This window comes from Anabrus simplex, chromosome 2 (genome assembly GCF_040414725.1).
Source record: "Anabrus simplex isolate iqAnaSimp1 chromosome 2, ASM4041472v1, whole genome shotgun sequence".
NCBI classification, from domain to species: domain Eukaryota; kingdom Metazoa; phylum Arthropoda; class Insecta; order Orthoptera; family Tettigoniidae; genus Anabrus; species Anabrus simplex.
Window position 1 is genome coordinate 983,143,110 of NC_090266.1, and position 23,838 is coordinate 983,166,947.

General features: G+C 38.5%; 1 protein-coding gene across 5 annotated transcripts in view; it reads left to right on the top strand.

Annotated features, from left to right (window-relative positions):
- Polr3I (RNA polymerase III subunit I) overlaps positions 1-23,838 on the top strand; it is a 183,156-nt gene that overhangs the window by 95,276 nt on the left and 64,042 nt on the right. For 4 of the 5 annotated variants that reach the window (XM_067139604.2, XM_067139607.2, XM_067139606.2 and 1 more), the window contains exon 5: positions 11,623-11,728. In XM_067139604.2, coding sequence (XP_066995705.1) covers positions 11,623-11,709 — 87 coding nt within the window. In that variant the 3' untranslated portion in view covers positions 11,710-11,728. Of the gene's footprint in view, positions 1-11,622; positions 11,729-11,846; positions 12,762-23,838 lie in introns of those variants that run through there. The other variant, XM_067139608.2, reaches the window with a different exon arrangement.

Genomic DNA, 23,838 nt, shown 5'->3' on the forward strand with positions numbered 1-23,838 from the left:
AATGATGCGATATCACAACTTGATGACGGACATAACTGTTGCATGCATAACCATTTTCAACAATACAAAATCATCCGACCAATCGGAAATAGGCTTGGAAAGTGCCAACTTCAATTAATGAAATACATTTACAAAATTAAAAGTATCTTCATAACATTTCACCCCCCTTGAAAGGAGTTCTTTCAACTAACTATTGTAATCTTATACATATTGTAAAAATACTTATTCTTAACATATGCATTAATACAAAACTCTATACATACATATTTTTTTGATTAAAGGAAAATAATATTGAAATTATCTTTGATGAAAAATAACACAAAGTTAGAGATATCAGAGGAGATCTTTAATTCAGTTCTTCTTGTCATCCCCTTCAATGGGAAGAGGGCATATTTTCTTGATGCTTCGGGTGAAAGTTCCACCAGTCGTCCGAACGGTGACAACCCTCGCCTCACCATCTCGTCCAGGGTGAACTTGAACTATCCTACCTCTGGGCCACTCTAGAGGAAGGATGTTGTCCTCAGTTAACAGCATCAAAGAATCAACATCAATACGTTGATTTGTATCATGCCACTTGACATGTTTTTGCAATGCCTGCAAGTATTCTTGCTGCCATCTCTGCCACAACCGCTGCCGAATTTTCTGCAAGTGCTGCCAACGTGACAAGCGGTAATCGGGTTCTCTCAACAAATCCCTTTGCACAGGTTGCACGATCGTGTCACTTAGAAGAAAATGTGCTGGTGTTAGGAATTCTAAATCATTTGGATCATTTGGCAAGGGAGTAAGGGGACGTGAATTTAATACAGCCTATATATCGCAAAGAATAGTGTAGGTTTCTTCTAAAGTTAGCACACGTCCCTGTGTTTCAGTCAGCAAATGTCTTTTCATCATCTTTACAGCTGCTTCCCACAATCCGCTAAAGTGCGGTGACCAGGGAGGAATGAAACTCCACTGTATGTGCTGCTGAGCAATTGAGGAGGTAATGGTCGTTGACCCCTTTTCCAAAAAGGACCGGATATCTTTTAGTGCGTTGGCTGCTCCAATTAAATTCTTCCCATTATCAGAGAAAAGGTGCTTGCACAAACCTCTTCTCGCCGTAAAGTGTTACAGTGCAGCTAAGAAAGCTTTGGTCGTTAGCTCTGACACTAACTCCAAATGCACTGCCTTGGTACTGAAGCATGTAAATACAGCTACGTAACTTTTGTAAGTATGAATGTGGCCTCTTCTGTGGCTTTCTCTTACAGATATTGGACCTGCATAGTCCACTCCTGTGGTAAAAAAGTGTCGAACAACTAACGTAACCCTTTCTTTTGGTAAATCTGCCATGCGTACCTCTGGAACTGTAGGATGGTAACAAAACCACTTCAGACACCTCTTGACAGTCTGTTTCGCTTCTCTTCTGCCGCTGATAGGCCAATATCGTTGTCGAGTTGCATGTAGCAGTTGCTCTGGGGGACAATGCTTCAGACGAAGATGTTCATTTTCCACGATCATTCTGGTGATGTGATTTGCTGGTAGAAGCACAGGATGTTTCTCTTCTGATGTTAGCTCCGAAAAACGAAGCCTTCCTCCAACCCTAATCAGTCCGTCACTATCCAGAAACAGACTGAGTAACTTTAGAGAACTCTTCTTTGGGAGGTCTTGATTATTAATTAAGCAATGTAGTACTTGAGGGAATGCTTCTAATTGTGTCCATTTGACTACCTGTTTCTCTTCTTGACAAGTTTCTTGTATTTCTAGTGAACCTTTTTTCCTTTCTGGCAGTGTGAGTTTGCAGTTATAAATGAATCTTTGACAATATGCTACTGTATGGCATAATTTCGGAAATGACGAGAATTTATTCAGTAGAATGCTGGTTGATGTTGCTGTCAACGTAACTGCTGTGACCTTCAGCTCTGGTAGTTCTGTTCAAATTCTTCTGAATGCTCTGGTTGTTGACGTTGTGTACGAAGCCAAGAAGGTCCACTCCACCAAAGCTTTTTATTTTCAAGTTCTGCTGAAGTAATTCCTCTTGAGAGAAGATCAGCTGGATTTTCAGTCAAAGGAACATGCTTCCAGGTGGTTGCATCAGTGGCTTCTGGAATCTTTGCAATCCTGTTTGCTACAAATGTCTTCAGCAGCCTTGGCTCAGTGTTGATCCATCCCAAAACAATTAATTGTACTGTCACTCCATAATCTGATCTGACCAATTTTTTCTTTCAAAGCACTCGCTGTTGTTTTGACAAGTTGTGCAAGAAGAAGGGCTGTCTCCAATTCGAGTCTTGGCAACGAAATGCTTTTTAAAGGAGCTACTTTCATCTTCGCACAAAGTAAATTGGAAATGTAGAGACCACCTTGCGTTTGACAAACTGCAAAAATGCAGGCTCCAAAAGCCTTCTCTGAAGCATCACTAAATCCAAACAAATCAAAAGAGCCAGAGCAATTCCCAGGATTTACGTTTCTCATAATTCTGATGTTGTTCAGTCTTTCTAATGACGTATAGTACTCGTTTCAAATCTGAAGGTGCTCTTGGGACAATGGCTGATCCCATTCAAATCCATCTACCCATAAGTGTTGCATCAAGAACTTCCCTTTGATCAGTACTGGACCCACAAGTCCTAGTGGATCAAAAATCTGTGCGATTTTGGAGGCGACTTCTCTTTTATATCTTGGTGACTGCTTTGCCAGCTCAACTCGAAACTGGAGGCAATCTTGTGCTGAGTCCCAGAGGAGTACAAGAGTCTTACTACCTTCACCTTTATCTAAAACCAGTAAAGTCCTTTCGTTGCTTTTACTCTCCAAATCCTGCAAGATCTCTTTGCTGTTGGACCTCCATTTCCTCAAATGCATTCCACCACTCTTTAGTATATTTTGTATTTGCTGTCGTAGCCTGATCATGTCTTCTGGAATGTCTCCTCCACACTTAAGCAGTCATCCATATAAAAATCATTGCGAATAGCCTTTGCTGCTGATGAAAATTCATTTTCATGAAGAGTAGCCAATTCATTTAGGCATCTCATGGCATCGTAAGGTGTCGATGCTGTTCCATATGTTACTGTATTCAAGTGATAAATCCTCACAGGGGCTGAAGATTCCTCTTTCCACAAAATCTGCTGTAATGCTCAATCTTCAAGATGGATGAGGATTTGCCGAAATATCTTTTCCACATCTGCCGCCATGACGTACTTATGGCTGCGAAATCTAAGTACAATGTGAAAAAGATCTCGCTGTAAATTAGGTACTGTCATGAGCTTGTCATTGAGTGATGTCCCGAGTGATGTTTTTGTCAAGGCATAAAATACCACTCTGACCTTTGTGGTGTCACTATCTGGACGTACCACTGGTTGATGGGGTATGAAGTATGAATTTGGTACATCTTGATTTTGGTTTGTTTCAATCAAGCTCATGTGCCCTAGTTTTTCATATTCATCCATGAAATCTGCATAAGCTGTCTTGAGTTTGGGGTGTCTGCTTAACCTCTTGACTAATGATTCTAGTCTGTTTAGTGCATGTTTTCTTGATTCTCCGAGGATGACATCCAGCTTGATAGGGAGCCTTACGTAGAATCTACCTGTTGTATCTCTCGAAACGGTGTCCGTGAACTGTCTTTCACATATTCTTTCTTCTGATGTGTAATGTTGAATATCTGGAATTGCTTCTTGTTTCCAGAATTTTTCCATCTGATCTGACAATTGTTGATTGCTAATTTTCATGCATGTTGTTGTTGATCCTTGTTTGTTCTCAAAATTAAAAGTACAGTGGAACCTTGGATTGCGAGCATAATTCGTTCCGGCAACATGCTTGTAATCAAAAGCGCTTGTATATCAAAGCAAGTTTTCCCATAAAAAACAATTGAAAGGCGGATGATTCGTCCACAACACACAAATATTTAGTAGCATACCATTTCTGAAACAAAATATAACGTGAAACAAATTGAAGTGAACTTTTCTGTACAATAGAATCATTGTTGGTGTGAGGGAGATGACATGAGAAGAGTTACTGTGTAGCACGAATTTCACCAACGGAATCACTGCTATCTGTTGGCTCACTGGAATTGTTTTCTTTTCATGCAACTTTAAGGAGGAACCTGTCCAACGACTGTTGCTTTTGCCTGTTTTTGAGGATTTCATGAAAATGTGATGTTGCATTGTCATTGAACTGATTAATCGCTCGCACTGCTACAGCCTTGTTCGGGTGGTGATTTTCTACAAAATTTTGTGCCGTTTCCCACATTTTTCACTTCTCCCATATCTCAGTTGAAGTAAGAGATTACATCGACTTTTCCTCCTCCTCTTCCCAGGACGAGATCTCCATAACCTCCTCCTTTGTTCACGATGCAGGTCCATCAGTTCGTTGATGGTCAGTTCCTGGCTATGTTCTTCCACCAGCTCTTGAATGTCCACGTCATTCACCTCCAACCCCATAGTCTTCCCTCAGGACACAATTTCATCGACAGTCGGCGGCTCATTTTCACCAACAATCCCCTCAAAGTCACGTCCAAGAACACAGTCAGGCCACAGCTTTTCCCAAGCTGAAGTGAGAGTTCTCTTGGTGACCCCATCCCAGGCTTTATTGATGATCTTCAGGCAGTTCACAATGGGGAAATGGTTTCTCCCAAACTCTCAGAGGGTAAGGTTGGTTTCTTCGGTCACTTCGAAGCATCACTGAAATAGTGCTTTTGTGTATAGCTTCTTGAAGTTCGAAATGACTTGCTGATCTATAGGCTGGAGTAGTGTTGAGAGGAAGGAACTTACCCTTAACGAACTTGAATTCCTCCAGTAAGTCGGCCTCAAGGCCTGGAGGATGAGCACAAGCATTGTCCATAACCAGCAAGACTTGCTGTATGAAGCAGGCAAGCCATGGAAACAAAGAAGTGGATAGGGAACAAGCACTGACTTGTTGTAGAAAGCAGGCATGTAAATAAAGGAGCAGATATGGAGAGGAGGGTAGAGGGTATAGAAGGGTTGTGACAGGAAGGGAAGATGGTGGAAGGGGAGGAGTGAAGGGATGTCTAAGGTGGGGCTGAAGGATGCGGAAAGTAAGACTGCTGCTGAGAGGGGAAATTAAAGAGATTATAAAAGAAAGAATTATTTGTATCTGACACATGATTACTAAAGATAATAATTAAAAGGTCAATGAAAATGTTTGATTTCTTTGAAATTTCATTTAGATTGAAGTTAGGATTGAAAAACTGTTCCAGATGGATAAAATAATTTTCCGTAATATTGATCAGGGGCCCATTTTTGTACAACTTTGAGGATTTTCATGTCTTGGTCTCTTTAAATTCCCCTCCCAGCAGCAGTCTTTCTTTGTGCATCCTTAACAACACCTTAGACACACCTTCTCCCCTCCCCTTCCCTCCCCTTCTGCTCCCTTCTTTACCCCCCTCCCCTCCTCTCCCTATCTGCTCCTTTATTTACATTGCCTGCTTCCTACAACACATCAGTGCTTGTTCCCTATCCACTCCTTTGTTTACGTTGCTTGCCTGCTTCATACAGCAAGTCAGTGCTCGTTCTACTTCAGACATTAGAGCTGAGTCTCAAAAATAATCTTTCTCCTTTTTAATTTCTTTTCTGTATGTTTATTCATTCCTAATTCTGGCTATCATTTCCAGATTTACTTATTTGCCTGGGGTTCTAAGTCAACTTAAAGACACCATATTATGACAAGAAGATCATAACCATAATTTTTGTTATTATGTGTATTTTAATGTTATAATTATTCCTGCAACATTGTCTTTGTCTGGTATACATATGTTTTAGTTATCACATAATCTGTTCAATTTTATTTGGCTGAAGATGGCGACTAAGTGGCTGAAACTAGTCCCAAGACTGCTGTAATATTATTTACTTGATATATTGTTTTGAAAATTTGGACCCTCTTTATTTGGCTGAAGATGGCCACTAAGTGGCTGAAACTAGTCCCAAGACTGCTGTAATATTATTTACTTGATATATTGTTTTGAAAATGTGGACCCTCTTGTCAGTTTATTTCTTATAATTGCACTTCATTACGGAACAAAAATTAAATTTATAGCTTATGAAGTTCAAAGCGGATTAAAGATCACAATATCTTTATCGACTATAAGTTCACATCATCGTCGAGGGATTCCATTTCTTTGCTGATGTGTATTGTACACAATCAGTTTTGTTCTCCAGTCTTCGCAGACTTTGTTTGGTACTCCTGGACTTTAGCTGGGTATGATGACTTCAGACCAGAGAGGTTTAAAGCACCGCCCGAACGTAATTTTGATGTTCAAAAGCAGTGTGACTTGGAAGACTGCTTAATGCAGGTATTCATGCAGTGCTCCTACTGTGATAAGCAAATCTGTCTCCGCCACTTTATACTCGGTAGATATGTTCATCCTTGTAATCTTTTGCCTAGATCTACCAACCACATTTTTTGAAGTCTGTGACCGAAAATGTGCATTGTAAAATGCAGTGTAATTGTCAATGGCAAATATTGTGCACATATTTGTAATGTACATGTAAAACTGTTTACATGCAAACCAAACCTTTTTTGTAATTGCAATCACAACTTGTGCTAACTCCTTTGTCAGCAGCAATTTTATCAGTTCAAATATCGTAAGACAGTTACTCACCTCCATGGTGTCAATGCAGCTCCTCTAAGGGAGGAATTGCTCTCTTCTGCACAGTCATCCTAAATTTCTTCCTTTTCCCACTGCTTCTGTGTCCGTTCCTTTATATGATTCAGCACAGATGCCCAATTGTCTGAGCGGCATTGTCAGTACCCTCTTTGGTCAGTGTCTCTATTTGAGTGATGGTGAACCCCTTGTCGTTCTTGACTACGTATTGTGATGAGATATGTTCAAAGGGGTTAAAATGGGCATTGTAAAGAAGCACCCATATCACCTGATGGCCATTCTGTCTTGCTATCTCATTGATGGCATAAACTTTTTTTTTGCTAGTTGCTTTACTTCGCGCTGACACCGATAGGTCTTATGGCGAGATGGCATAAACTGGCTTTGGTTTGTAAGCTGTCACAAGTTCATTATCTCTGACTTTGTAGTACCAGGTTCCATGGTAATATCTATGTTCTGATGCAGGACATTTCTTTATACCTCAGCCAGTATGCCAGCTTTTCTCGTCTGCATTGTTGGGGCTCTGTCTGCTATTACAGAGTGGTATGGAGCATTATCCATAACAGCGGTGGATTTTGGTGGAATGTTCTTAAGGATGGAATTTTCAAGCCATTGCGTGAAGGAAGCAGCATTCATTTCCTCGTGTATTCCCTTGTTTCTTGCACCGCAGCATGAGGAAACAATTTGGAACAAAGCCTCAGGTACTGGGCGAGTTGGCCGTGTGGTTAGGAGCACGCAGCTGTAAGCTAGTGGGTTCGAACCCACTGTTGGCAGCCCTGAAAATGGTTTTCTGTGGTTTCCTATCTTCACACCAGGCTGTACCTTAATTAAGGCCACGGCCACTTCCTTCCAATTCGTAGGCCTTTCCTGTCCCATCGTCACCATAAGACCTATCTGTGTCGGTGCAACATAAAGCAACTAGCAAAAAAAAAAAAAAAAAAGGCCTCGGGCAGTGCCTGTTTGCCCTAACACCCTTTCCTGACTGGGCTTTCATTGTGCCTTATGGAGTTCTACCTGACCACCCCATGGTTATAATGTGGCCAGCGTTTACAAATGTTTCATTGAGCCATACAATGCTTTCATAATCTGTATTCCTAACAGCTCTCAAGAAGCGACACTACCAAGCCACAAAATCATGTGTTTGCATCAACACAGTTTGGTTGGTTTGAGTATTTTTCAAATTGAAATCCTAACTCATCAAAGGATGACTCACTGTAAATAGAGATGGATAATCCGATGTATACATACATACATACATACATACATACATACATACATACATACATACATACATACATACATACATACATACATACATACATACATACATACATACATACATACATAGTTTTGACTAGGCAGATCATCCATCTCTCTATATACTGTGATTAAGTCAATATGGACTCAATCCTGGCCATTATGGTCAAGATTATTAATAAGGGTGCCTCACTACCATTAAACAAATCATCTTCTCTAAGACTGCTGTGTAGTTTTTGTAGTGTGGGGTGTTCTTTTCTCCTGTAGTAGGCATATTCATGCCTTTGGTCACTCGTGAGGCATTGTGCCGAGTTTTCCCTGGTGTTGAAAACCTGTCAGGTGATGGTCCAGATACATTCTCTCCCTTTGTTTCCCCTTCTTGTTCCCAAGGCTCCTTTTCTTTGCTTATTCTAATTACTGTAGCTTGAGATATCTTAAGCTGCTGCTGTTCTTTGTACATCTTCAATAAAATCTATCATTGGGCTTTCATTTTTCTCTTTCAGCTTCAAAATATTATCGTAAGACACACACTATATTACGAGCTTGATCACGAATAACTATGCCATGCCTCCCCTTTGAGCTTGTCTTTTCACAAAGTGAATTAATTCTTGCTAGCCCTTGTCTTTTAGTGGTGCTTTGAACTGGTTGTGACATATTGTAGTAAAAATTTACACTTTACTACAGATCACTAATATTGAAGCAGTGAGAGCCGAAAGTTGATAAGTCCACTTTTGCAGTTTCCAGATAATCAGTGCACTGGACTGTTTTATACATGTACTAAATGCGGGAAAGAAATTGTGCGGAGGAAATGTTCGTAAGTCCATCTTTGAGGCTGCCTTAAATCAGACATGCATATCATTGTGCAGGCTATATGTTTATAAGTCTGCCTTCTCCGAGTCATATGTTGTTAGGCCTAAGTCCATGTTGGCTATTTGCGCATGCCATGGTTCGTTTTCTTTTGGCTGGGTTGTAATTTTTTGAGGTGGCAGCCCTGCTGTCGGCAGCGGGAAACATTTATGTATGTGTTAATCATACTTTGTACACAGCATTAGTTCAGTATTCAGAATTGCGGTGATTGTGTTCACATAAGACTCGCACATAACTACAATATAACATACCTGGATAGTGATTGCATTATAAATAAGCCACTACCAGGAACATCCACTGTACGCAGCAAGCCTAAGAATTCTACTTCCGAAAAACGGAAATCTCATACCAATCAAGGGCAAAGAAATAGTTGCAAGCTTGCTTGATCCAAAGGTGTGTATACTATTATATATACATGCATATTCACAGGAACACACAAGATTAGTCAGAAAATACAGTTTGTCTAACCATTATCATGACCATCATTAAAGAAACCTAAAACACTTTAATTATTTTAAACTTATGCCTTAGCCAGCTTTCTTTTTTTTTATCATAAGCTCTCAGTTTACCTGTCCTGTGCTCTTTGTTATATCTGTTTCATATTTCTCACAGCTGAGGGAGGTAGAAAACCTGTTGAACGATTCAGAGGCAGCGGGAATATACTTTGACTGTAAAAGGAACTTGCCACTACCTGTTACTGATATCAGACAGGAGTATTACAAACACCATTTACGGCTGCACAATGTTAGAATCATAGTCTTGAAAACCGGTAAGGCTACCATGGTCGTATATGGTGAGCATTACTGTGACAAGGTCCAAATGAGATCCTAAGCTGCTTGCTTTGTTATGTGAACAATAGGGTTCCTAGTGGTACAGAACACCTGCATGTCTTCATGGGAGATTGTTTTTCACAATTAATAAATAAATAAATAAATATATTTTTGCATTTTGACAGCCTCTTTTTAAATATATCAATATTCATATTTACTATCCCTTGCCTGGACACAGTTTCACCCCATTGACAGGGCATTTGCAAAAATCGAAAAAATGGGCGAATGACGAATGGAGAAAGTTGCAGACGATGATGGAGAAATTTGCAGGGCCTTCTGTATGGATAAAACTCATAAAAGAGACACATCATGCTACACCATTTGAACTAGTCCACCTGAAGCATGCACTGACTAACGATATGCAAGATAACGGGACCCCTGTGGTAGAGACTTGTAACTTCAAAGAAGCTCTTAACTCTTATCATATGTCCTATTCCCAACATCACACTTGAGAGGTGCTTGAGAGGTGCTATGTTAGTCCATGAAACCCTTCGAAAGGTGCGGGTGACTATGTTCACCATTCTGACCCCGTATGCAGTCCTAAGACTAAAGATGAGAAATCGAGCGTCCGCTAGCATATAATGGAGCATCTCACTAAACTGAGCGATTTACTCAGGCCAGTACGAGGAAGAAGCTGCAGGACATACAACACATCTTTATGCACATTGCCACTCCAGAGTCACATTCTATGATGCTTTGTATGCATCAGATGAAGTGCTACATGACTTAGTTATTGAAAATGATTGATACTGTGCATATATTGCTGATTCCTTATCGTAGAGGTTGTTTCTCATATTCTACAGTTTCCATGCAAAATATTATATAAGTCCACGTTTTTTAAAATACAATATTACATCAGAAAAAGTGCTCCATGACGCAGTTGTTGAAAATGAATGACACCGTACATTGCATTGAAAAAATAGTAAGATTGTATCAGACTGTGTTATATGAAATAATTCTACAGTAAAAAAATTGTTCCACTATATATAAATAAACCCATATTATGATATTTTGAAATTTTCAAATGCTTCTGAAAAAATTAGAATTTGGACTTATCAACTTATGGCTCTCACTGCTTCAGTTTACACTACTTTATAATGCCAGTCTTGATAACGATACACTTATTAACACAAACACAATAGCACTCTAAATATTTAGCTGATTTCAAAAACATGCTATACAGATGATTCTGTCACTCAGAGCAGGCACTGTTATATAGCCAACGTGCATGTGCCATGTATACTAATTGGCAAAATGGAACTCGGACTGGCCTCCTCAGGAAGCTTTGAGACAGAGAGGGTAGGAAAAGGAAGAGCACACGTCTAGCTGGGATTCGTTTAAACAGGAGGTATGTACTGGTTGCCATAATAACTGCCATTTTCAACTACAGTGCTTGGAGTTGTCTGAACATGCACGTTGTTTTAATAGAACTGTAGTCTGTCATTCTGTTCTGTCTGTTGCTGAGAAGTTGAGTCTTTCGTGTCAGGCTGTTGGAAAGTGAATTTTGTGTCTCTGGTGCAGAGTGGGAGGGATTGGCAAGGGACGGTGAACAGAGACTTGTGTATGTACGGACAGTGTACGACATACAGAATCGTGAGTCTGTGTTGTATTCAAGCTGAGAACTGTGTGGTTGTGGAATTGTATTATAGTATAAGTGACAGTAGTTAGTGGAACATTGGGTTCTGTTTAACTAGTGTGATTGTGTTAGTTTGTAAAAGTGAACTACCGCTTTGACTGAGTTTAGCGGGAGTGGAGAGAGTGCAAACTGGTATCTTTATGCATCTGTGTAGCATGTAAGATATAGGAACTAATAAATCTTAGCCAAATAATTTTAATACTTCCAGTGGTGCTTTTATTTCCTACCTGCCACCATGTTACATAAAGTATATAATCATGTAGCACATTTTGGGTACTATTATTTAAAATAATAACAGAATAACTTTAACATTGATCTTACTGTGAGGTTGTGCCAGGACAGAATCAATAACTGTACAGTATGGAAAGTTGTAGTATTATTTGAATGTTACATTAGGAACAACTTCTTTAAGGCTTCTCACATTGTAGCTAATTTTGCATATTGTGTTACAGATTGTGGAAGATAGTGAGGATCGTCTGACTGAATCCCAAGTGCAAGAAATGCTGAAGATCTTTGAAATGCCCTCAGAGATTCAATGATTGAGCGCTACACCTCCAGGTATAGAAAAGTTTATATCTATTTTCAAAACTGTGGTCACTTCGCAGATGAGTGCTCCATCTTTTAGAGTCCAACTTTCGTATCATGGTACTGAAATGAAATGGCGTATGGCTTTTAGTGCTGGGATGTGTCCGAGGACTTCAGCTCGCCAAGTGCAGGTCTTTTGATTCGACGCCCGTAGGTGTGATGAGAATGAAATGATGATGAAGACGACACATACACCCAGTCTCCATGCCAGGGTTATTTACCAATTGTGGTTAAAATTCCCGACTGCCAGGAATCGACCCCTGTGACCAAAGACCAACACGCTAACCGTGTAGCCATGGAGCCGGACTATCATGGCACTGATAATAATTGACACATAGTTATGGTCACATTTGAACGGATACTTTTGGGATTTTGTTTGGCAAGTGCACGTCCATTGCAACATATATGAAGTATTCGTTGAGTTGCACTCTCCAGCTGTCCGTACCTATTTGTAAGATACACTGGGGTGAACTGGAGAGATCCAGATGGATCTCTCATTAATATGCTATAGTGTGAGTGTTTGGAACGAAAATCTATGAACATGTCAGGCAGATGAATGGCCCACCAAAACATGTGTGGACAGTGGAAGGTTCACAGTGGGGACTGAAGTGGCGATTTGGAGGATATTCATTCATTCATTCATTTATTTAGCTTCCGTAGACTGTACAATTACATATTTTGAAATATGCCAACAGTATAGGAGTTGTCGAGTGATTTCTTAATACTAACAATAATATATGCACAATAATGAACATTTTGAAAAAGAAGAATAAGAATAAGAAGGAAAACAGAAACACCAAATACCTCAATGTTAGGACAGGACATCTTAATTTTTTTTAAACAATAAATAATATTGATAACCAATATTTACAAGACAATATAAAAATAAAAATCTGTGACTGTGGTGTTAATAATATGTAGATAATCAATATGACATTAACATATTTTTAAGGCTATATACTAGATATTAAGAACATTTACAAGTTAATAAGTAATAGCATTATTATCAGCACTTCATCATGTATTCTTCTGTACTATAGAAGCAGCTACTCAGCAGGAGATTTTTTAAAGCTGTGGTAAACGAACTGATGGGACTAATATCTTTAATCTTATTTGGAAGCTTATTATACAATCTGATTCCAACAGAGTCTACATGTCTCAAGGCAATGGTTTTACTCTTGTGCTCGATAAAAATATTATTTCTTGTTCGCGTCTGGAATTGTGATTGTCAAAATTCTTTCTGAAGTGATCAGTTTTTTCTTTTCTTTTTTTCTCACATGTAGAATGCATTGCATGATGTGTATGCTTGGTACTGGGGGTATCCTTAGCCTCTTAAATAATGGTCTGCAATGATCTAACCTGTTACATCTCAATATAATTCTGATATATCGTTTCTGTATTCGAAAAATAACATCAAGATTTGATTTGTAGCAGTCCCAAAGACCAATAGCATAAGTGATGACTGAATAGAAATGTCCAAAATATGCTATTCTAACATATTCTTCACTACAACTATTAGAAAAAGTCTTTAAGGCAAAACAAAAACAGAACTCGAAGACTTCCCTATTTTTTTAATATGACAATCCCATCTTAACTTTTCATTCTATATGGACACCTAAAAATTTTGTGGTCAGCATATTTTCAATTGCATTTTTATTTTGTCACGGTAGTTAAATGCCTTGAATTCCATGTATTGGGTCTTTTTTAGGTTCAGTGTTAATTTGTTTTTCCAGAACCATGATTCTAACCTAGACAGGACTGTATTTGCTGCAGTTTCTATAGACTTAGGGTCAAGATTATTAATAATCAGCATACAGAACTGCAGTTTCTACTTGATTATTGTGAGGAAGATCATTCACATAGATCAAGAAAAGAACAGGCCCCAAAATACTACCCTGCAGAATACCTAAGTCTATGTTTTTTACCTGAGAGTGGTATGTCTCATTATGCCCTGTACTGTTACAATGTGTAATTTCAACAAACTGGGATTGTTTATCTAGATATGATCTAAACCACTTGTTAACAATTCCTCTAACTCCAGTCCGATATAATTTGTGCAACAATATTTCATGACCAGCAGTATCATGTGCCTTTGAAAGGTCAAGAAATAGTCCTATCACAGTTTCATCATTATCAAGAGCATTTACGACCAACTGTGTAAAATGTTATAAAGCAGATAAAGTACTTCTGCCAGGCTCTGAACTCGTTTTGTGCATTATTTAACAAGTTATATTTGATTAAAAATTTAGTAAGCCGATCTTTCATAGCACATTCAAATTGGTCTGTAATTATGTAAATCATGTAAGTTTCCACTTTTAAAGTCTGGGATAACTTTAGTTATTTTTAGAAGATTAGGAAACTGACCACTAGAAAATGATTCATTGATGAGATAAGTTAAAGGTTGTACCAGATAAGAGCACTTTCTTTAGTGAGTTTTGTGGGAATTTCATCTATACCTGTAGAAGTTTTATTCTTCAAGGACTGTATGATTTTAAGAACGTCCAATTCTGTTACTGGAGTTAATTGCATAGAGTTTTGCACAAAGGTTGGGAATTCTGGTGATCCATCTGATTTATTTGCATTTTCAAATTTTTATGGTAGGATAGAAAGAAATCATTTATATAATTAGCCAAATGATGAGGGTCATTAATTTGTATTCCCTTATGTTTTATGGCAGCAACTTTATTTCCAACCACGTGTCTGTTGGTTTCTCCCTTGATTACATTCCATATGGTTCGTGATTTATTGCACGACTCTTTAATTTTCTTGTTATTGTGCATTAACTTAGCCGCCCTAAGAACTCTTTGATAGACTGATTTGTAGTTTTTAACATACTTACAAAAAAACCAGGTCACAACTGTGCTGTGCTAATCTACTTAGTAATTTACATTTTTGACTTGAAATCCATACCCTTCGTGACCCGTGGCTTTTTTGAAGTTTCATTAATTACTGCAAGTTTTTTTGGAAGATGTAATTCAAATTGCATTAAAAAACGTTTTAAAAGGTTCTATACTTTTGGTCAGTGCTATGACAAAATGTTATCGGAGCCCATTTCTGCAGCTGCAGAGAAAAAACTAGTTAATTGTGCTTGCTTCATTTTGGTTGATTACTTGTTAGCATTCTCAATTTCTAGTTGCAAAATTTGAGCATGATGATCTGATAATCCAAAATGTATATTGGACGCTTGCTTTTAGAACAAAGGAAATTAATACAAATATTGTCTATAGTTGTAGCTGAGGTGGCAGTTACCCGGGTGGGTGTAAAAATTAAGTGTTTTAGATTACAGCTTTGAAGAACATGCAGTAGTTGTGATGTTGACGGAAGGTTTTCTTCAGCAAAATCTATGTTAAAATCACCACAGAGTATTACTTCTGTGCTGCTATTCCTACTGAAAATGTTTTGAAGGACTTGATCTAATTTTCCTAAGAAAATCTCCACATCAGCTTCCGGTGAATGGTACACGGTTAACAGAATTACTCTTTTACCATAGGGAAGCTTAAATTCAACTTAAGTTCATTCAAATTCTCATTCAGAATTATGCACTTCAAGATCCTTTCTTTACATTCAATTCCTGACTTGCAAAAAAACAAACACCCCCATGCTCTTTATTAACCCGACTGTAATTACTTGCTAGATAATAACCTTCAATATTAATGGCTTTAAGTTCATCATTATTACACCAATTTTCATCAAACAGATAAACATAACATCCTGTACTGAATTTAAAATTACTTGCAATTCTAAAATTTTATTTTTAAGACATTGAATGTTCTGATGAAATATTTTGAACTGCCTATTCCCACCCTCCAAGTCATTACCGGTATTAAATTCTGGACCCACATTCTGGATTGAAATGGTATTGGGTCCGGAATCTAACAAATGTTTCCCGGCCTAGGTAGTTCTAGGACAGTATTTTCCTAATCTTTACTTGTAATGATGTTACTTATTAACTTAATTACATATTGCTTTCCCAGTCTATTCAAGTACATGCCATGCCTCGTATGAGAAGTTTGGTTTAATTTACTGATGTCTAATAGTGTAATATTTTTGAAATGACTACATATTTGCCTGAATTTCTCACTTGTGTCCTTGACAGCTTTATTCACAATTGACCAGTCAGTTAAATCATGTCTATGTGGCATGTTTGTCACTATCACATTTGTATGAGTCAGCTTATCTAGAGTCCTTTTCAGAATACTTGCGGCCTGATGGGCTTTGTTTCTCGCTACGTCGTTGGTTCCTCCATCAATAACTATGACGTTGTTTGACGAGAGTTTATCAGCATTCTTCAAGAGAGGTTTCACTACCTGGTTGAATAAAACCTGTCACTTCACTGTCGGCTCGCAGTTCTGCTAGATTTGCTGAAAGGCCTCGACCGTGACTATCACCAAACAGTTTCACTTTCTTCTCCTTCCTTACTTTCTTGATCACGTTATCGGCGTGAATTCGGCGTTTTTTCGTTGGAGAAAGAAATGCTTCCTTGCTCTTCCCGAACTTCGTCTAAAACGCTGAATCTGTTCGTTACTGCAGGATGATTTCCAGATGAATTAGGCCTAGTTAGCGACACTTTCCTTTGCTGTGATGTAACATCAGTTCACGACGCGCCAACACCATCACACTTTTTTAGTTTTTCCACCTCTTCAATCAGATTTGCCTTTTCAGACTGTAACTTTTTAATTACAAGGTTTGCTTCTACCAAATCCTTATGTAGCACTTCTATTATTTTGTGTAGTGATTCAACAGTTTCTTGGACAGGTGAAGGCATCATTTTAGGCCTACACACATGCGCGCACGCATACGCACATGCTGCACACGCACACTCTCTCTCTCTTTTATAGATATTACTGGTACAGATGTATTTTTCTGGAGAGAAGGAGCGATTACTTTCACTACTGAGAATACCTTGACTGTTCTTCTCGCCATCCGTAACATTTTCTGTACATCGTACAGCATATTTCACTTGATTTTCTAACAAAATCTGGGAACACTCATTAGAAGCTTGCACTGCTGATGCCATCTTGTTGGTGGTGATAAAGGAGTGGGTGGATCATACAGGGTCTGGCAAAAAGGTCTGATGGTTTTGGAATTTAAAAACAAAAAACAAAGATGTACTTAAATGTACGTTGATATTTATTTGGCAAAAAGGTCTGATGGTTTTGAAAATTTTAAAAAAATGTACTAAAATGTAGCTTGATATTTATTTGTTCATTGAAAAGAAACATTATTGCCATTTAATAATGACCAGGAAGAAATGTCATGATAATACATTTAAGTTTTGAAAATAACACCTGCCAATTGATTTCCATTGTTTCTCACACTTCCCTCGAGTATCTGTGACCAAATCAGTTCGGTCACCAAATCAATCCATTTTCAAAGATAGTTCAGTAAGTAGCCAAACTGAGGTATGTTATTCTCCTATTCATATAATACTCGTACATGAAACATCAGGTCAGAAATCTGCACCAATAATGAACGATACAAAAAGTAGTTGTCAAGAGGTAAAGGGCATCCAAAAGAAGGATAGCAAGGGTATATCTTTCAATTTATCGCCTGGCTGAGTTGCTCGGACAGTTGAGGCACTGGCCTTCTGACCCTAACTTGGCAGGTTGAATCCTGGCTCAGTCCGGTGGTATTTGAAGGTGCTCAAATACGTCAGCCTCACTCTCTCTCTCTCTTTTATAGATATTACTGGTACAGATGTATTTTTCTGGAGAGAAGGAGCGATTACTTTCACTACTGAGAATACCTTGACTGTTCTTCTCGCCATCCGTAACATTTTCTGTACATCGTACAGCATATTTCACTTGATTTTCTAACAAAATCTGGGAACTGGCACATAAAAGTACTCCCACGGGACTATATTCCGAGCATCATTATTATTATTATTATTATTATTATTATTATTATTATTATTATTATTATTTCAATTTATTACAAGTGAATATCCAGTGCATTAGGAATAAGTTGTTACGATTAGAACACTTTTGCCAAACTGAGAAAGTTGATGTGATTTGTGTAGAGCATTGGCTTTCTGAAAATGAAGTAGAATATTTTGTGCCCCGTGAAGGGATGAAATGGCTTCATAGAGTAGTAAAATTAGCGTGGAGTGTTGGTAAGGTACCTTCAGATTGGACAAAAGCAGTAATTGCACCTATCCATAAGCAAGGGAACAGGAAGGATTGCAGCAACTATCGAGGTATCTCATTGATTAGTATACCAGGCAAAGTATTCACTGGCATCTTAGAAGAGAAGGTGCGATCAGTCGTTGAGAGGAAGTTGGATGATAACCAGTGTGGTTTCAGACCACAGAGAGGCTGTCAGGATCATATTTTTAGTATGCGCCAGGTAATTGAAAAATGCTACGAGAGGAATAGGCAGTTGTGTTTATGTTTCATAGATCTAGAGAAAGCATATGACAGGGTACGGAGGGAAAAGATGTTCACTATACTGGGGGACTATGGAATTAAAGGTAGATTATTAAAATCAATCAAAGGCATTTATGTAGACAATTGGGCTTCAGTGAGAATTGATGATAGAATGAGTTCTTGGTTCAGGGTACTTACAGGGGTTAGACAAGGCTGTAATCTTTCACCTTTGTTGTTCGTAGTTTACATGGATCATCTGCTGAAAGGCATAAAATGGCAGGGAGGGATTCAGTTAGGTGGAAATGTAGTAAGCAGTTTGGCCTATGCTGACGACTTGGTCTTAATGGCAGACTGTGCCGAAAGCCTACAGTCTAATATCTTGGAACTTTAAAATAGGTGCAATGAGTATGGTATGAAAATCAGCCTCTCGAAGACTAAATTGATGTCAGTAGGTAAGAAATTCAACAGAATTGAATGTCAGATTGGTGATACAAAGCTAGAACAGGTCGATAATTTCAAGTATTTAGGTTGTGTGTTCTCCCAGGATGGTAATATTGCCCCCATTTTTCCTTAGCTAAGCCCAGCCAGTGAGCAAGAGATCCCGAGGTGGACCGTTCGTTCATGGCTATCGTTTTCTAGAGGCATTTAAGGGTAAAGGGGTTGATGACCAGGCAAATAAAATTTTTAAAACAACACACTGACATTTATTGACATAAGCATATCATAACAAAAAAAAATCCTTGATGGTTTTTGATTTACAATGAACTTTCATAATATTTTTCTTCCGCAGTATTTGAGAATCACACGTATTTCTCGACCTCTAGCCTTACTGTTCTGGAATGAAAATCAAGGAAAAATTAGGCCTTTACTGCCTTTTAAAATAAAAAATATTTAGCTGAAAGAGTTCAAAGATTTTAACAAAAGTTTTACAAAATTATTCGACAGTTGTATCGCTTATGGTTCCATAATAAAAGTTACTAAAGGTTCCATGAATTTATAGTAGTCTCAACACGTGGTTTATGCTGAATTTTGATAAATATCAACATTTAAAGTGTATAATATTCATCAATTACACCAGTAGAAGCTTTAGTAAAAATCAAAATTAATTTCAAATTTTCATAATTAATTATTATTATTATTATTATTATTATTATTATTATTATTATTATTATTATTATTATTATTATTATTATTATTATTATTATTATTAGCAATAATCTTTAACCTTGTTTGTGTAACATGTTCCTTATCATCACACGATCGTGTTTCTAATTAGTGCATCTCACTGCATTATCCACATGGCAATTATAATTCACATCTTAAATAATGATTCTTCAATTAATTACTATGACTCATTATTACTAGAATTCAAGTTAATTATGCCGTTTGTGAACATTTAATTCTGACATTTGCATAGCATTCATATTTTCAGATTAATTTCAAATATTTTGAAATTTAAATATAAATCTGTTGGAAATTTTCTTATCCACGTGTGAGCTAATTAAATAATAATTTACAAATCGCTTGCCTTTGCGAAACTAACGAGACGATCTTTCCTTTAAATCATATTAATCAACAAAATAAAATCCTATTCTAGTCTTCCTCGATATAAAACTGATTAAATATTCGTCAAGGTGTGCAAAAGTAACTTCTTAAGGTGGCACACAACGATGAACATAATCTGTGTCGCCATAGACGCATGACCAGATCGAATCAAATGGAATAATCAACAGACATGGAAAATACTCATATTTACACACACACACACACACACATCACTTTCATACAAGGAAACACGTACTTTTATATACATTATTTACAGCGAATCCTGCCCCTATAAGTTTATTCTTTAATTTTAAGCATGGTCACGTCAACATTCAATAGAAGATAAAATTCGTGTATTGAAAATACTCCTTCATCAATAGTGACTAGTGATTGAAATTAGGGATATCACTTGGAATGAAATATTTCTCTCACAACGATGGAGATTCATGTAAATTTCGGAGATATAATTGAAGATTCCAATAAAATCCATAATCACCGCCAACATGTGGGTTACAAGTCGCAACTATCGCGTTCGTGAGCCTCAATCGCATTATTATTATTCCCTATCCGTGAAATACACACAACACGTGCTCCACTTATGATAAGTTCCAATGTGCTCCCAAAGACACAAGAACAAGTCAAACATCACAAATAAATCTCCAAATACTCAATTACATAATTAACATCCCGCAGGATTTGCCGTATTCCAGGCACTTCATGAACAGAGCACATTAAATCTCGCATATAAGGAATCTAAGATAAGTTATAGCTCACGACCATTTAATTCCAATTTTACCCGATCTTTAGCTGATTTTATTATTACTCAGGTGATTATTAAATCTTTCAATCCTCATGAAATATCGTAAAATTAGATGACTCGATCCTAAAGAATGCAAGTGATCTCAAAATGACACTGGGTTCGACCCTATCTCACAAATTGTACACGTACATTCAAGTCCGATTAATTTCAATATCACAAGCAAATCAATAAGGTTTATCGCGTGGTCAGTGATTTTTAGATATCTCTAACTCATATGCATGGGAACTCACTCAAAGACAGACTACACATCTACTCTAATAGGTTCCAAAATTTCAGTCACACACGTGCAACTCGTCTACCATGACACCTCAAGAAATGGAAAAAATGAAATGCTTCTATCTACAACAAAATAATAGATCTACGATTTAAAGAAGAAAGACCTCTAGTTTTACAAAGATGGGAAAGAATAAATTTTTAAATGGTACTCAAGTTTTAGATGAGGTTTGATCCCAGGTTGTAGTCAATCATTCCAGCATTTCCCCAGTCAGTCACCTCCTCTTGACCAGATACGCCTCACATTTTAGAAACTCATGGAGACACGGTAGTAGATGTCCCACGATGTGTTGAGGTGTAGATTGTTGAAGAATTATTCATCTTGATATACTGCGATCTCTGGGATGACTTCTGTCACGTTCAGACGAGTAGGCTGTAACTGAGACGACAAATGTTAAGATATGCACACACACGCAGAATTACTGAATGTTCTCCTGGATAGTTACACTAAACTTGGTTTCTAGGCTGAACTTTACTCCATAAGAGTTAGTAAATAATTTCCACTAAATTTGGCAGAACGGACGTCTGCAAATACGACAAAGTTCTCTCCCACGTGGTCACAATGAACGCCAAAGTAACGTAGACCAGCGTCAAGTAGCGTAGAGTAGCGCAGCATAGAGACGAGAAGCATAGAGAGTGATTTACTCAGAACATGGCTTTTTATATCCTTGGCTTGGGAGGCGTGTACTCTTCGAAGACGATAATTGGTTACCGAGGTCTCTCATAATTGGCTCTGACTGTTCGAAAAGCTGGCTGGCAGTCAGGTCGCTTGCGCATGGCAGGTTAGCGCACGGGCTCGTCACGTGATTTACCTTGCCCTTGGTCGAAGTTGGATCAATACATCGCCCCTCTGAATGAAGAAAAAAACTGGTTCGGAGCTCACCGACCGCTTTCCAAATGACAAATTACAGCTCCCAGCAGACAATAAAACTTTTAACATTAACTTGTTGAATATTCTCAAGATCACCAAATTTGAAGGGGACAATATAGTAAGCGAGATTGAATCAAGGTGTAGTAAATCTAATGCAGTGAGCTCGCAGTTGCGATCAGCAGTATTCTGTAAGAAGGAAGTCGGCTCCCAGACGAAACTATCTTTACATCGGTCTGTTTTCAGACCAACTTTGTTTTACGGGAGCGAAAGCTGGGTGGACTCAGGATATCTTATTCATAAGTTAGAAGTAACAGACATGAAAGTAGCAAGAATGATTGCTGGTACAAACAGGTGGGAACAATGGCAGGAGGGTAGTCTGAATGAGGAGATAAAGGCTAATTTAGGAATGAACTCTATGGATGAAGCTGTACGCATAAACCGGCTTCGGTGGTGGGGTCATGTGAGGCGAATGGAGGAGGATAGGTTACCTAGGAGAATAATGGACTCTGCTATGGAGGGTAAGAGAAGTAGAGGGAGACCAAGACGACGGTGGTTAGACTCGGTTTCTAACGATTTAAAGATAAGAGGTATAGAACTAAATGAGGCCTCAAAACTAGTTGCAAATCGAGGATTGTGGCGACATTTAGTAAATTCTCAGAGGCTTGCAGACTGAAAGGCATAACAGTCTATAATTATAATGTATGTATGTATGTATGTATGTATGTGAATATACTGTTGCAGATATATTTTTTAGGAGTAATAAGAAAAATGGGGAAGCTGGGATTTTAACTAGAGTGTTTTAAAGTTGTAAAGATCGACTTTACCTTTCCCGAGTGGAACACGGATATATCCGGAGCCGATCTGTTATCCACGAGCGGAGAACGTATATATCTGGGTATAGCTCTTATTCAAAACTGGCGCCGATTTTCACTGTACTAGTTAATGCTAGGCATACTAGTTAAGGTTAGGCTCAGAAGTTGGCAGCACCATGCAGACACAGGTTTGATGGTTAACTTATCACTGCTAGAGACCTCAGTGACTTCACAAATATTTGCAGTCAGCTTTTGATTCAGATGCGCGCACGTGATACTTTGTAGGCGTTAGAGTGTGTTAGTTTTTCTGTTATTTATTTGATGCTTTTCACATAATGTCGCGGAAAAGACAACGGTATGGTGAGGAAATAGTATCTGCTTTGGATGTGAGTGATCATCATATTTCAGATATTACTTTTTCTGACAGTGATAGTGAAATAAGTGAAACTGACAAGTGTGAGGGCAAGAACAGCACAAGACCGGGCGAGTTGGCCGTGCGCGTAGAGGCGCGCGGCTGTGAGCTTGCATCCGGGAGATAGTAGGTTCGAATCCCACTATCGGCAGCCCTGAAGATGGTTTTCCGTGGTTTCCCATTTTCACACCAGGCAAATGCTGGGGCTGTACCTTAATTAAGGCCACGGCCGCTTCCTTCCAACTCCTAGGCCTTTCCTATCCCATCGTCGCCATAAAACCTATCTGTGTCGGTGCGACGTAAAGCCCTTAGCACTAGAACAGCACAAGAGACAGTGTGGCGTCTGACGGCGGCAGTGACTCAGAGTGGAGTCCGGCCCCGCGGTGTAGGGAGCAAAGTGTCCGCCTGTCACACGATGGCCCCGAGTTTGATTCCCGGCCGGGTTAGAGGTTTTTAATTGTAATGATTAATATCCCTGGCCGGGAGACTGGGTGTTTGTGACGTCCTTAATCTTCCTTTCCTCGCACACAATATTCCCCATTACCGCCATTCCATTTACATGCAGGTTCATACAATATGGTGTTGGTAGGGGTAAAAGATCCACATGGGTCGACGCCCCAAAGAAATAGCATTTTAGAAGAAGGAAAAAAGACGCAGAGTGGAAAGATGTGTCCGATAGGGATCCAGGGTCTAGTCATAGGGTTCCTTTGGTAGGTATAAACCCTGGTCCACTTCTTCCGTCTAGTTTTCATAGTAATACAGAGCCTGTGGAGTATTTTGAGCTATTTTTCAACGATGACTTGATAAATATAATTTGTGAAGAAATAAAAGAACAACCCCTCACACAGAAGTCAAGACTAAATGAATGGAAACATCCTCTAAACTCAGACATAAAAGCAGTCTTAGGAGTTGTGATAAACATGGGGCTTCACCCCCTCACGGATATTACTGGGTATTTCTCTAAGGCATGGGTTAGTAAGGTACC